The 15,796-nt window shown below is 45.1% G+C and overlaps 1 protein-coding gene across 4 annotated transcripts in view; it reads left to right on the forward strand.

Moving 5' to 3' along the window:
• LOC121542209 (mediator of RNA polymerase II transcription subunit 13-like) overlaps nt 1–15,796 on the forward strand; it is a 126,074-nt gene that overhangs the window by 92,555 nt on the left and 17,723 nt on the right. Inside the window, exons 5-16 of one of the 4 annotated variants that reach the window (XM_045208087.1) lie at nt 9,210–9,355; nt 9,781–10,014; nt 10,749–10,913; nt 11,671–11,830; nt 11,975–12,079; nt 12,434–13,090; nt 13,195–13,411; nt 13,506–13,581; nt 13,705–13,835; nt 14,002–14,092; nt 14,365–14,585; nt 15,578–15,792. In XM_045208087.1, the coding sequence (XP_045064022.1) occupies nt 9,210–9,355; nt 9,781–10,014; nt 10,749–10,913; nt 11,671–11,830; nt 11,975–12,079; nt 12,434–13,090; nt 13,195–13,411; nt 13,506–13,581; nt 13,705–13,835; nt 14,002–14,092; nt 14,365–14,585; nt 15,578–15,792 (2,418 nt within the window). The remainder of the gene's footprint in view (nt 1–9,209; nt 9,356–9,780; nt 10,015–10,748; nt 10,914–11,670; nt 11,831–11,974; nt 12,080–12,433; nt 13,091–13,194; nt 13,412–13,505; nt 13,582–13,704; nt 13,836–14,001; nt 14,093–14,364; nt 14,586–15,577; nt 15,793–15,796) is intronic. The other 3 variants (XM_045208088.1, XM_045208089.1, XM_045208090.1) reach the window with 3 other exon arrangements.

Raw genomic sequence — 15,796 nt, forward strand, 5'->3', positions numbered from 1 at the left:
CTGGAACCAAAAAGGATTGTACCTAGAACCAAAAAGGGTTCTCCTATGGGGACAGCAGAAGAACCCTTTTGGAACCTTTTATTCTAAGTGTAGGGTAGGGTTGGGTGGATCAGTCACTTCACACAGAGTTTCCCTCCTTTTTAGTGACAGGCTCTCTTCGTGGGATACTGCTCAGTTTAGCCCCCTTTCAAGTGGAAGATGACTGAAGAGCATGGACAGAAAGAAGCAGAGATCACACTATGCCTTTTTCTGCCAGTGATTCAACAACCAGCATGTTACATACTGCTGCTTAGAAATGCTAGTAATGGCCTCTGCATTTGCTCTTAATTTCTCTTCATTTGTATGTGATCAGGTTAATTCATTGTGGTTCACATCAGAATTGTAAAGGATAGGATGAATGTATCATAGAAAACACACACTGATTTATTTCTCAGAGAGGATCATGCCTCATCAATTTACCACTGAGTGACTCAATGCACCATGATGACTCACAGACATATTACTGTTCAACTGAAGAACAACACTACTGGGGAATGTAATAATACCAGATGTCGTGACCTGTGATCATGCTAGACTTGTTTTTGACACCATCAGGTTTGGGGTCAGAATTGTTTCAATTCTAGCAGAAATTCTGGTTGAAATTCTTACATGCAAAATGTGGACAAAATTTGAAGTATTTTCCTATCTCACACGTAATCTTTTCCCCTATCGCGCCCTCATTGTCACATGATGTGGCCCCTAGCTGCCCACCTCCCCACCTCCACCACCACACTCTCAATCCTTTAATAGGCTCATTTATTGAGTGACAAAAAGCAGAGGGAAACATTTCCTTTATCCTCAGTGATTCCAATAGCGTCAGTAAACACCTCAGTCACTGAGGAGAGAGAGGGGATCAATAGAAATAAAGATGATATATCACACCAGCACAGCAGCCACCGCATCCTCCTTTCATAGCTATGCTCTCCAATGTGTACAGTTGAAGTCGGAAGTTTACATACACTTAGGTTGGAGTCATTAAAACTCGTATTTCAACCACTCCACACGTTTTTTGTTAACAAACTATCGTTTTGGCAAGTCGGTTAGGACATCTACTTTGTGAATGACACAAGTCATTTTTCCAACAATTGTTTACAGACAGATTATTTAACTCATAATTCACTGTATCGCAATTCCAGTGTTCAGAAGTTTACATACACTAAGTTGACTGTGCCTTTAAACAGCTTGGAAAATTCCAGAAAATTATGTCATGGCTTTAGAAGCTTCTGATAGGCTAATGGACATAATTTGAGTCAATTGGAAGTGTACCTGTGGATGTATTTCAAGGCCTACCTTCAAACTCAGTGCCTCTTTGCTTGACATCATGGGAAAATCAAAAGAAATCAGCCAAGACCTCAGAAAACAAATTGTAGACCTCCACAAGTCTGGTTCATCCTTGGGAGCAATTTCCAAACGCCTGAAGGTACCACGTTCATCTGTACAAACAATAGTACGCAAGTATAAACACCATGGGACCACGCAGCCGTCATACCGCTCAGAAAGGAGACGCGTTCTGTCTCCTAGAGATTAACGTACTTTGGTGGAAAAGTGCAAATAAATCCCAGAACAACAGCAAAGGAACTTGTGAAGATGCTGGAGGAAACAGGTACAAAATGATCTATATCCACAGTTAAACTAGTCCTATATTGACATAACCTGAAAGGCCGCTCAGCAAGGAAGAAGCCACTGCTCCAAAACCGCCATAAAAAAGCCAGACTACAGTTTGCAACTGCACATGGGGACAAAGATCGTACTTTTTGGAGAAATGTCCTCTGGTCTGATGAAACAAAAATATAACTGTTTGGCCATAATGAGCATTGTTATGTTTGGAGGAAAAAGGGGTAGAATTGCAAGCCGAAGAACACCATCCCAACCGTGAAGCACGGGGGTGGCAGCATCATGCTGTGGGGGTGCTTTGCTGCAGGAGGGACTGGTGCACTTCACAAAATAGATGGGATCATGAGGAAGGGAAATTATGTGGATATATTGAAGTAACATCTCAAGACATCAGTCAGGAAGTTAAAGCTTGGTCGCAAATGGGTCTTCCAAATGGACAATGACCCCAAGCATACTTCCAAAGTTGTGGCAAAATGGCTTAAGGACAACAAAGTCAAGGTATTGGAGTGGCCATCACAAAGCCCTGACCTCAATCCTACAGAAAATGTGTGGGCAGAACTCAAAAAGTGTGTGCGCGCAAGGAGGCCTACAAACCTGACTCAGTTACACCAGCTCTGTCAGGAGGAATGGGCCAAAATTCACCCACCTTATTGTGGGAAGCTTGTGGAAAGCTACCTGAAACGTTTTACCCAAGTTAAACAATTTAAAGGCAATGCTACCAAATACTAATTGAGTGTATGTAAACTTCTGTCCCACTGGGAATGTGATGAAAGAAATGAAAAGCTGAAATAAATCATTCTCCCTACTATTATTCTGACATTTCGCATTCTTAAAATAAAGTGGTGATCCTAACTGACCTAAAACAGGGAATATTTACTAGGATTAAATGTCAGGAATTGTGAAAAACTGAGTTTAAATGTATTTGGCTATGGTGTATGTAAACTTCTGACTTCAACTGTAGGTAAATTCTGTCTAGCTTGCTAATATCCGTTGACTGTAGGCTATTTACCATCTACAGAGACTTTCCTTAAGCCCCTGGTTCCTGTATTATATTAAATACAGCATATGATAATGTACGTCATTCCAGTTTGCACACTGTCTATCTACAACACTGACCACTAAAAACACTCAAATAAAATAGTAATGAGCATTATTTCCACTTGATATCAATGTGTGCTAGTCTGGGTGCCAGTCTTTTTAGCTAACATTTCACTCCTTGCCACTCCTGTCATTTGTCAAATGACAAGACTGGCAAGGAGTGGAATGTAATTGCTAGCTGAACAGAGATGGTAACCAGGCTAAATGTGTGGTGCTTTTGTTTGATCTTTTAAAAGGACACTGGTGTGTGTAGAGTGTATGTACATGACATGTACAACTAATGTGTCCTTGAACCAGGAGTCACCTCATTCGACAGCAGCAGCAGCAGTAGCAGCAGCAGCCATATAAATGGCTCTCTGTGTGTTCAAGTGCTAACGTTGTGCTAGCTAGCAGCAACACAGGCTAAGACCACCCACCAGGCAGCCAATGAATAATGCAGAAGGCTGGGTGGCTGCATTCTCCTGATTTCCTGGTTAATATGAGAGGTGTTGGGAAGGGATGGGATGGGAAAGGAAACAGAGGGCCTTCCTATTGGTCATTGTCACTTTACAAGCCAAAGTCGGGTCAGTCAAGTGGTGGAACTGATTAGTGGGGATCATTGGCTGGAGATTCACATTTCGCTAGTCAGTATAAATGCACATGGTGTGCTTAATATGCATATGAGTGTGGATAATGAAATCTAGCAAGAACACAATCTCATTACTCTCCCCTATATTATTATCTCTCTCTCTCTCTCACTCTAGTTACATAAAGTCCACCTGTGTGCAATCTAAGTGTCACATGATCTGTCACATGATCTCAGTATATATACACCTGTTCTGAAAGGCCGCAGAATCTGCAACACCACTAAGCAAGGGGCACCACCAAGCAAGCGGCACCATGAAGACCAAGCAGCTCTCCAAACAGGTCAGGGACAAAGTTGTGGAGAAGTACAGATCAGGGTTGGGTTATAAAAAAATATACGAAACTTTGAACATCCCACGGAGCACCATAAAATCCATTATTAAAAAATGGAAAGAATATGGCACCACAACAAACCTGCCAAGAGAGGGCCGCCCACCAAAACTCACGGACCAGGCAAGGAGGGCATTAATCAGAGAGGAAACAAAGAGACAAAAGACAACCCTGAAGGAGCTGCAAAGCTCCACAGCGGAGATTGGAGTATCTGTCCATAGGACCACTTTAAGCCATACACTCCACAGAGCTGGGTTTTACAGAAGAGTGGCCAGAAAAAAAGCCATTGTTTAAAGACAAAAATAAGCAAACACGTTTGGTGTTCGCCAAAAGGCATGTGCGAGACTCCCCAAACATATGGAATAAGGTACTCTGGTCAGATGAGACTAAAATTAAGCTTTTTGGCCATCAAGGAAAATGCTATGTCTGGCACAAACCCAACACCTCTCATCACCCCAAGAACACCATCCCCACAGTGAAGCATGGTGGTGGCAGCATCATGCTGTGGGGATGTTTTTCATCAGCAGGGACTGGGAAACTGGTCAGAATTGAAGGAATGATGGATGGCGCTAAATACAGGGAAAATCTTGAGGGAAACCTGTTTCAGTCTTCCAGAGATTTGAGACAGGGACGGAGGTTCACCTTCCAGCAGGACTGCCATATGAGAACCCTTTAACTGCCTAATGACTGCCAATGACCATAAGCATACTGCTAAAGCAACACTCGAGTGGTTTAAGGGGAAACATTTAAATGACTTGGAATGACCTAGTCAAAGCCCAGACCTCAATACAATTGAGAATATGTGGTATTACTTAAAGATTGCTGTACACCAGCGGAACCTATCCAATTTGAAGGAGCTGGAGCAGTTTTGCTTTGAAGAATGGGCAAAAATCCCAGTGGCTAGATGTGCCAAGCTTATAGAGACATACCCCAAGAGACTTGCATATTGTGTAAATCAAATGATTCAAACCCCCAAAAAATCCATTTTAATTCCAGGTTGTAAGGCAACAAAATAGGAAAAATGCCAAGGGGGGTGAATACTTCCGCAAGCCACTGTATATGGGTCATTCCACGAATTCGCTGCCTTTTGAGAGGTGTAACCTAATTTTAACATTTTGTCATAAAGAGCACATGTTCAACTTCATAAAAAACTGGTTTTCCCATCACAAGAGGTTAAATAATAATTACTGTAGTAAGTGCCTATTAAGTGCCAAATAAAGTAACAGGGTTGACCAGAACAGGGTTGACGAGTTCACCTTAAATCAAATCAAATTTAATTTGTCACATGTGCCGAATACAACGGGTTTAGATGTTACCGTGAAATGCTTGCTTACGAGCCCTTCCTAACAATGCAGAGTTAAACATTTTCTTTTTTTAAGTAACACAAACGGAATAAAATACAATCAGCAATTAATCCCCTTGTGACAGGGGGAATGGAAGCTTGTTGTGTGCAACAGGGTGTGGGAATTAAATGCAACCTTCACCCAAACATTTAAATTGTTAAAACATTTATAGCCTGTCTATCTATGGGTAACAGAGTTTACGTGTTATGCTCGACCCACTCAGTTTTCCACCACAGAACACCAGAAAATGGCCAGCTCACCTGCTTTTACACTAGATTTGACTATTAGATGTGCAATGTTTCTTTTGAAAATATATTTTAAAAGGAATAGTTTCATCATATTAAAACAAGAGTTCAGTTTACGTAACAGGGTTGACCTTAAAATGAGTGACAGACGTATGTGAATCACTTATCAACATGAAATAAATAATTTTCACAATATACTTTCTCAAAGCAACAAAATAACTAGGGCTTTACAATGATGGTGAAAACTAGGAGAACTCTTGGGGTTAAGTGGGTTAAAATCTAGAAGTCACAGATGGTGCAGTATCTTGGCACTTTAGCAAGTCTCTATTCATATTAAAAATCTGATTGATTTAATTCTCCATGTGGTCTATATTAAAGGGCACTTCATTTAATATAACAGGCTTTTAAAAGTCAATATTGGTGCACAATTTCTACTTAAAATATCAAAGGGATTCAAAAGGCACTCATTTCGTGGAACGACCCAGATGAAGTGGCTGTGTATGGGTCCTGTCCTGCTCTGCAGTGTCTGAATGATTTGAGCATAAAAGCATTAATTGTGCTCACTACCAAGCCATTAAACCTGGCTGTGATATCAGCTTTAAGTGCGGAGGAATCTGAGAGTGTGTGGCGTTGAATTATTCACCTCCCCCTCTCCTCTTTCTCTCCTTCTCTCTCTCCCCCTTTTCTCACTAGCTCACCTGTTCTCTCCTCTCTCTAGCGCTCTCTTTCTCTCCTTGCGGCTCTCACTCCCGCTCCGCTCTCTCTACCTCCCTCTCTCTACCTCCAGTGCTGTCAGCCCAAGGGCTAGGCTCCACCATCACTCCTGTTCATTTATTAATACCCGGCTTATACAGCACAAAGCACATCTCCGCCTAGCCTGCCTTCCTGCCTGCCTGCCACTGATCATCGTATGGCACACGGCACTGCGTAAGCACCCCCTAGGAAGCAGGCAGGGAACCCAGTGTCCACGCACACTGACACACACACGCTTACTCTGCAGGAAAATGCCCTTTGGAAAGGACAGGCTGCATCAATCTCACGGTTATAAGATCCTCTAGTTTTGTAGTTGCTCTGGTGGTCAGTCAAGTGCCATTTTGATCTTGTCGGTCTGTTGTTGCTTGAAATGGAGCAAAGCATTATCTTATGATTGTTGTGATTACATGCATTGTCATTATTGTTATCATGCCCCATATTGTGGAAGTATTTGGTACAGTATAACCACTGTATGTGCACCAGTAGATTTACCAAGATTTACCAAGCACAGTTAGCCAGTCTGTCTGGGTTGTAGACTTTCAGCTCACGTCCCACTGCCACGCTGCCACGCTGTTGAAATATGAAAAGACTCAGCCAGTGTTCTGACTGCTGGATGTTTCACTTCCTCAGTAGAGACGAGGAGGGAGGAGAAAAGCCAGCTAGTTAGCTGGCCGGTGATTTTTTGGTCTGAACATTTTTCATGGAAATGTCCCGCTCTCTCCTGCTTTGGCTGTGGTCAGGAGAAAGGGTCATGGGGGAGTCATGGAAAGGACTAATGTGTGTTTTCATAGGCAGCCCTTGTAAAAAACGAGCAGGCCAGGAGATTTTATCCTGCTTGAGTATAAACAGGGGGGTTGACTGTTGAGTAAACAGAATTACCAACGTGAAGAGGAAATTGCGGGCGCTGCTTACACAGACTTATTAAACGTGTGTAGAGGCAGTGGAATTGGAGACACTCCAGAGGTGATAGAAAGTGTATGAGAGGAGAATTGTCAAAGTTATAGTCTATAGTCCCATGTGGCTCAGTTGGTAGAGCATGGCGCTTGCAATGCCAGGGTTTGATTACCAAAGGGGACCAGAATGAAAAAATACAAAAATGCACTTAGGATAAGAGTGTGTCTAAGATGTAGATTGTATTTATGATTGGTTGATAAAGTGTTTATTTTCAGTATGTAAAACTAAGGGGAACAATAAAAACAGAGGACTATTTTGTCTTAAGTATTTTTCATTTGGCCTCCTAGCAAATAGAAATCTGAAAACTAGAGCTGACAATTTAGAAGAAGTTTAGCAAACCCTCCAAACATTCTTACTGTCATTCTTACATTATACTGTTCCCTACAGTAGGATAAGTATTGTACCCATACTGCATTATGTTGTACAGGACTGTATCCCAAACGCCTGTGAGCTGTTGCCCACTCATATGGATGGGTTCACACTGGTCAGTGATGCACAGTCACCATAGGGAGGCAGCATCAGACAACAAAGCATGCTTTTCATACAGTAGGCCCAAGGTTGGGCCCAATTGGGCTGTGTGTGTGTGTGTGTGTGTGTGTGTGTGTGTGTGTGTGTGTGTGTGTGTGTTTTTCAGTGTGTGTGTGCTGTGTGTGTGTGTGTGTGTGTGTTGTTGGCGGGCTGGACTGAACTCTTGACATCCAGGCTCTGTCGCAGCCGGCCGCGACCGGGAGACTCATGGGCGGCGCACAATTGGCCCAGTGTCGTCCAGGGTAGGGGAGGGAATGGCCGGCAGGGATGTAGCTCAGTTGATAGAGCATGGCGTTTGCAACGCCAGGGTTGTGGGTTCGATTCCCACGGGGGGGCAGTATTAAAAAAATATGTATTCACTAACTATAAGTCGCTCTGGATAAGAGCGTCTGCTAAATGACTAAAATGTAAAATGTAAATGTTGACTACAGACTGTCCCCCGAAGGTGCCCCTCACGGTTTAAATAGCTCTTTATATGGCATTAAGTGAGGGGGTGGAGGGGGAGAGACATTGAAAATATATTTTTTCAGCCTCATCTGCTGTAGAGATCTAAATGATTGAGATGGGAGGTGTATTACTATAGAAGAGAGGCCAGTGTGAGTTTCTTGGCCTGATGCAGCAATGGGAACATCAGGAAGTGTGTGTGTGTGTGGTGTGTGTGTGTGCCTCAGTGTGTGTGAGTCTGGATAGCAGTACTGGAACCGCCTGCTGTTATGACGCTATGTTTTTCTTGGTGAGCGTGACGAATGTTTATATAGGAGAGAAACTGGCCTCTCTCCCCAATCGCTCAGCGCCATCTTCAGGTCACATCAACAGTGAATAACATTACTGTAACAAGATACAATACCTTTTGGCTCCCCGAGATATTGTCCTTAATTCTATTCCAAAATAGCCTGTGTGTGGCTTTGGTATTGGACACTGTATTGAATTGATGATCCATTACGGCACTAACATAGGCCAGTTTCCTCTGGGTACAGAGATATTGCATAGGCACTGGCAGCGGGGTAATCACATGGAGGTTACATGCTGGGTTTATTGTCTGCTGATGTATAAATATGGCTAGCCAGGCGATGGGGTTTATAGATAAAAAATGTACATTAATGGATCAATCTCGTGGTTAATGATGTCCAGCCCACCCTCAGATATACAGTAGATCGCAGTAATGGGTTAGCTATTACACATGTGTGATAAAGGAAAGACCACCGTGATAAACTGCACCCAGGAAGCATAGTAAAGAGTAGAGGCCATACATAAAGATTACTATAATCAATCATAGGGAAATTAGGATTTATCCCCACAATAAGGACCTATATGTTGGAAGATTAATGATAAGCCTATATGCTTTTATGAAAAGCCAAGGTTTTTAAAAGACAAATTATACAGTTTTTTTCTTACCTACTGTATGTAGAAATCTGTAAGTCACATTTGACTAATTTGTAGTTTCTGTGTATTTCAGTTACCCTAGTTATCAAGTAACTACATGCTATAACAGCAACATATTGGAAAGTATTGCCAGAAATGTTGAAATCTGTTCACTACGCTTTAACCCCAAAGATCTCTGGCCAACAACTTTGCCATGTTACTTGATTGTACTTGACAGCTCCGAGCTGGCTACCCTCCAGAGTCTCTTTGCTGTAGGCCTATGACTGATGTTGTCTCTGTGTGGTCTCTGTCTCTACAGTGAGCACCTGTCGTGCTCCTTCACCTTCTTCCTGCATGGGGAGAGTAATGTGTGCACCAGCGTAGAAGTTGCCCAGCATCAGCCTGCCTACCACATCACTGACGACCACACCTACCTGGCCCAGATCTCCTCAGCCCCCGTACAAGGTGAGACACTCAGGGAGGCCAGAGAGACATAGGAGCCCACCGACCACTGGATGTCTTTACCCGCCTCTGTTTTAGCCTGAGCATCACTGTCATAACTATGTGTAATCAAATCTCTGAAACTGAACATGACAATGGTCCTTTCTGATATATTGCGCCTCTGTAGTCCTCTCTGTCTGTCTGTCTGTCTGTCTGTCTGTCTGTCTGTCTGTCTGTCTGTCTGTCTGTCTGTCTGTCTGTCTGTCTGTCTGTCTGTCTGTCTGTCTGTCTGTCTGTCTGTCTGTCTGTCTGTCTGTCTGTCTGTCTGTCTGTCAGTCTGTCTCTCTGTTCTGTCTATCTACCTATCTATGTGTCTGTCCTCACATCTGTATGTCCATCTACCTGACTCTCTGTCTGTCTGTCCGTCCCTCTAACCGTTACCTCTGTAGTGATCTTGAGTCCGTACGGTCTGGCGGGCTCCCTGACGGGCCAAGCCTATAAGATGAGTGACCCAGCTGTAAGAAAACTGATGGAGGAGTGGAGCTACTTCTACCCCATGGTGCTGCAGCGCCACAGAGAAGGGGGCACAGGGGGCGCAGGCACGGGGGGCATGGGCGCCGAGAGGGAGGGCACTGACCGACCATATGACCCACACAGCCATGTGGCCGTCGAGGTCATCGTAGGTAAGTACGGTGACGCTCAAAAAACTCTTGCCACCTTTGCATGTAACTGAATGGACACACTTTACTGTTTATATATACAATGTATATGAACAATATGCTATCGGTAAGAATAAGCTATTGGTCAAGTGTATTGCTATTGTGTTACTGAAATATATTATCATTATCAGACCAAAAGAGGGAACAACAGGAAACAACAGCAATTTTAGTCTCAGCTTCGATTAGTCATTGTCTGTTTGAGGATAAATAATACTGGAGGTGGTTAATAAGTGGTGGATTCAGAGTTCTTAAGGGACTAGTGTTGTCTCTCAGGGTGCATTGAGGTAAGGAGTAAAGACTAGAGAAGAGGAGGTGAGGAAGGACTAGAGGAGAGGAGGAAAGACTAGAGGAGAGGAGGAAAGACTGGAGGAGAGGAGGAAAGACTGGAGGAGAGAAAATGAAAGTAGAAGAGAAGACAGGGGAGAAGAGGAGAGGATACTTCAGTGAAGCTCCAGGGAGTGACAGACACACAGCACGGTCTAATCAGCCCATTGACTGGCTGCCTAACCCCTCATCATTGATTAGGACTGCTTGAAATCGGACCTCCCTAAGCCCCAGCACCAGCCAAGCAACTGTAGGCCATGCAAGGATAAGCTAATGCACTGCAGCCCTGGGTGTATAGGCTATAGGAGAAGTGTGTGACGTATAGGTGTGAGTGTTTGGAGGGGTTTAAACTAAACTCTTTCATCTTCTTCTAGGTGGTGTGAGGATGATCTATCCAGCAGCCTTTGTGCTGGTTGCCCAAGGCGACCTGCCTGTGGAGGAGCCCCCACCTGCACCAGGAGCCCAGGGGGCCAGCAGAGACCCCTCCCACTGCAGCATCCCCCTCACCCCCCCCACCTCACCTGAACAGCCCTGCTCAGGTACTGAAACACACACACACACACACACACACACACACACACACACACACACACACTGACACGCAGGTGCTCACACACACTGTACACACATGCTCAAGTGCATACACATTTGCGCTTAAATAAACATAGAGTACATAATCAAACACACATACACCATGTCACCACCAAACTCCAGAACTTCACCCTAAATAATTGCATTCCCAAAATGAATAACACAATCTCTGCATCAGCACTATTAACTCAACAACAAAACAACTCAATACTGCAATCCATAACTCAACTCTAAATGCAATACAATCCATATAATTGTCCCTATCACTCAATCCATACACTTCATATGAAATAACACACAGAGAAGTTACTATATTGATTGCTTTGTGTATTATGGAGTCCTCATCTAGAACAAAGTCTTTGAGAATTGGGCTGAACATACAGATATTTTGCTGAAGATGTAAGACTACAGACAAATGAGATTGGTTTGTAACTCACTGAAACTGAATCGTCAGCGTCCTAATCCACGTTTAATTAAGTCTGCTTGATGAAAGTCTTACAAATTAGGAGATAAAACAGCTGATACAAGCAAACAAACAAACACCGCTATAGCTGCAGACTAAATCTTGAGTGTCTTATTGCAATTTTTCAATAGCTCAAGAGTCCTAGTAAAGTGTCTCCTGCCATGCACTTTTAAAACATCCACCCACAGCCTTGCCAAAGGAAGCAAACTCCAGTGAATGATGTCATCTGTTGTTTATTTCAGCGGACAGTGGCTTTGTGACAACAGTGTCCAGCGTCCTCCCTGCCCAGGAGAGTGCCATGGGGGTCACCAACCACAGCCCAAAGCATTCTGAGAAGAAACTGACCAATCAGGTGGTGCATCAGGCATGGAAGGAGTGTTATCTCAACCAACTGCAACACAAGTGAGTGTCCAGAGTGGCTGCTGGCTAAGCAGGGGCACAGATCCAGACACAGCACTATTTATCTCCTGGCATCTGCTGTGGCATTGTTATTGTTGATGTGCAGTGACACGACTGGCGCCCTCACACCTCTCTGTGTGCCCATAGATGCAGTGTGCCCAATAGCGTGACGCCAAAGAAGGAGGCGCCAAATGGGGTGACCACCTGGGACTTCACCGACCCAGAGGAGAGGGCACCCTGCAGCTGCTCCAGGTTGGCACAGGGGTTGGCATCAGGGGGTAGTGCCCCAGCCGTTTAGCACTGCAGCATGGCACCAGCCAGCTAGACATCTGGGCTTCATTTTTAGGCATTTCACTGCTTATAACCGAAAGCCTGTTGCTACTTATGTTAAGCATATTGAAATAGATTGTGTAGAAATAATGTGAACATGGTGAAAATATATTTATTTGTATTGAATGTTGGTCTTTTGAATGTTGGTATTTTTTATATGATTCAGATAAGTTGGCACAAGTTGAACGTGTACAATATATGGAACGTTTTAAAAACAGCATCCTCACCTGCCACACCAGTTCTGTCTGCCATCTGACCTTGTTTCTCTTCCTGAAGGTTAAAGCAGCAGAAACAGCAGCAGCAGACCAACACCTCCTCTGCCAACCCTCCTTCTGGTGCCAACATCACCCCCTCCTCTGGCCCAGCCCTCCCCCCTCCCTCCCTGCCCAAGCACAAGGCCATGGACAAGCCTGAGAAAGCCGACAAACAGCCGAAGAGAGCCGCCGCCATGACCCCCTTCCACCACCGCCTCTCTGTGGGCCAGGAGGCCTGCCTGGAACAAGACTCATCTGGAGGGTCCCAGCTCGGCCTAGTCGCCCTGGACCCTCCCCTGGATCCCATGCCCAGCTGCAAGTACACCAAGCCCCTCTCCACTGGCAGGAAAGCTCCAGAGTCCCTGCTCCACTCCCCTGTCTCCCCATTACCCCCCACGCTCAGCCCCCATCCACGGGTGGGACAGGACCCCGAGGTACTGGACGCCTCTCTGGGCATGGCCCCCTGTCCGGATGGGGCGTCAGGGATGGGGGTGATGGAGCCCAGTGAGACGGCTCTGTATGCAGCCCCTCTGGGGCCCAGGGAGGCTGGGGCAGGCTGGTGGAGGGGCTTTAGGACTCCCAGGGCTGATAAGGCTGAGTTCAGGCCTCCAGAGCTCCCCAGTGACAGAGTGGAAGTAAAGACAGAGACGCAGGCCACTGAGGGAGTTGCACTGAAGAGGTGAGAGAGAGAGAGAGAGAGAGCGATCAGTGCATTAATGACTAATTCAAAGACACATACTTGATCACTCTAAGTTTCCTTTCTCATTTCCCTGCTCCCTCCAGACTATTCATGCAGACACAGAAGCGCTTCAAGATCTCTGAGGAGTGTGTGAGGGAACACATCCAGACCCTGGGTGTCCTGCAGCAGCCTGGGGTGGAGGGGCTGGGGGACCCTGGGGACGACCCCTACGACTTCAAGGAGGGAGACATTGAGTACAGCTTCCCCACCTCCAAGAGACTGAAGGGCCAGGGCCGAGACCCCAGCAAAAGAGGCCCCAAAGTATGGCTCTTGTTACCAGTGAAAGTTACATTTGTTGCTTGACACCCAAGCTAGAAGGGGCGAAGAAACTAAATACAGTGTGTCTGTCTTCCAGGGAGAGGAGATCAGCAACGGTGCACTGCCTGATGGGAAAGACGCCATGTCAATCTTTAGCTCTGCTCCCAAAGCTGGTGAGGAATTGAATGTTGACACCATATACAAATTCTATTCTAAATTGAAATTTTTTCCCAAAACATTGATCATAGGGTGTGTTCTGAGCATTGTGTTTGAGGGTCTTGTTTGTGCGTTTCTAGATGATGACTCACCACAGGACGACGATGCGGCGGCCAAAGCCCAAAACCCTTCTCTAACCAGGGAGACTGATCTGGTGGTCCTCATCTCAGACCTGGAGAACATCTTCGACGAGGATGAGGAGGAACTTGGGGTGGGACACATTCTAAGAATTACTGGATGTCTAAAATCTGTTCCATTTTCATTCCCGCTTCACACAAATGTAATACACTCAACATCACAATGATACATAATATATCTCATTCAGCAAACACTTTTATCCAAGGCTACTTACATCTGTGTTGTATAATAATTCATAGACTGCTTGCCCCAACCAGCACACAGCCAGGGTCCTGGTATCAGGAAGTGAAGATCGGAGGGAGGGGAGGGTGGCTGTGCCCTATCCTTCAAGTGAGTCCAGCTTTACATGTACACATGTTCAGCAGTTTGTTTGTTATCTTATGCATGTTATCTTAGCTGAATTTAGCGTGACCTGGGAAAAAGTATCTGTTTTTTCTACTCCTTCTATCACATCATCACTGTCTATGTCTCTCTCATCTCTTGCTGTCCGTCTCTCTCTCTCTCTCTCTCTCTCTCTCTCTCTCTCTCTCTCTCTCTCTCTCTCTCCTCTATTTCTCTCCACCCCTCATCTCCTCCCCCCATCCCGCTCTCTCTCCATTCAGCAGTAGCAGACCTCCAGCGGATGTTCCCCACACCCCCGTCCCTGGAGCAGCACCCGGCCTTCTCCCCCATCATGACATACCGCGACACCCCCAGCCAAGAGCCCCCGGCCCCCTCGGGGGGCTCCGACCACCCCCTGGGCCCCCTGTCCTCCACCCAGCTCCAGGAGTACCGGATGGAGGTGGAAGAGGGCATGGCCAGTCCCAAACCTGAGGACATCAAGGTGAGGCATCACAGAAGCAATGGGAATGGACATGATTAAGTCTGTAGTATGTGCAGAAAACCTACTGTAGATTATAGACAATTACGTTTGACTTTACCATGTTCAAAATAATATGTTTGACTTTGTAAAGTGAGATGAGTCCCATGAAAAGTGACACCATGTAATCTATTGATGTTGTCAAATTGGTTGATATGGTTAGTGGTAATATGATTAATGATAGAATGGTGAAAAGGCTTAAAGGCCCAGTGCAGTCAAAATTCAGTTTTTCCTGCGTTTTAAATCATATTGTACAACAGCTGATGAAACGAACGCTGTAAAAGTGTGATTTATTTTACCAGTGTTATTTCCTTATAGTTGCTGGTTGAAAATATAATCTACACAGGACCTTCTAATCAGCAGGTTTGCATGGGCGGGAGTTTTGGCTTTCCATGGTGACATCACCATGCGGTAAATTGGTTAATTGACCAATAACAAAGAGAGTTCCAAACCTCTCCGCAAATAACATCTCATTTACAGTTTTGTCTCACCACTTAGACCACTCCCAGACAGTCCCATCAAAATTCTTGCTAGAGAAAAAGTTATTTGCAAAAAAATTATTTTTGCCAATTTTAATGGCAATCTATTACAGTAAGGTACTTAAAGGTTACCCAGAAATTATTTTAAATTTATATAAAAACATCTGCATTGGGCCTTTAAAATAAAGTAGCTACAGGGCACTATGCAGCCTACCAGTGTTAATGTAAACCTTACTGCCTGGTTTGATCTTGTCTGATGTTGCTGTAGCATGTTTATACTGTACCTGCTGGCCTGGCCTGCCAGGGGACTTACTGGTATGTGGAACCAAATACCTGAACCTCTCAATACACCTAAAATCTCACAAAGCCTGTTTGAACTTATGACGGTGTTAATTAAGTGCTAATTGTCTCTCATTGTGACCTGTTACTGTGGGAACACATTTGCAATGAGCTCTCCTTCCCCATCCCCCTCTTCAGGACTTCTCATTTGTGTACCGTGTCCCCTCCGTCCAGCCACAGATGGGCTGCTCCATGTTTGCTCCGCTGCGGACCCTCCCCAGCCAGTGTCTGCCCCCCCTCAAGGTGCCTGACCAGTGTTACTACCGGCCCTCCTGGGCCCTGCTGCCCAAGATGGAGCACTACTCCTCCCTGCCGCCCTCTCATCACGCCTCCTTCATCAAAGATGGATATGTGTAA

Source organism: Coregonus clupeaformis, chromosome 27, assembly GCF_020615455.1.
Source record: "Coregonus clupeaformis isolate EN_2021a chromosome 27, ASM2061545v1, whole genome shotgun sequence".
NCBI classification, from domain to species: Eukaryota; Metazoa; Chordata; class Actinopteri; order Salmoniformes; family Salmonidae; genus Coregonus; species Coregonus clupeaformis.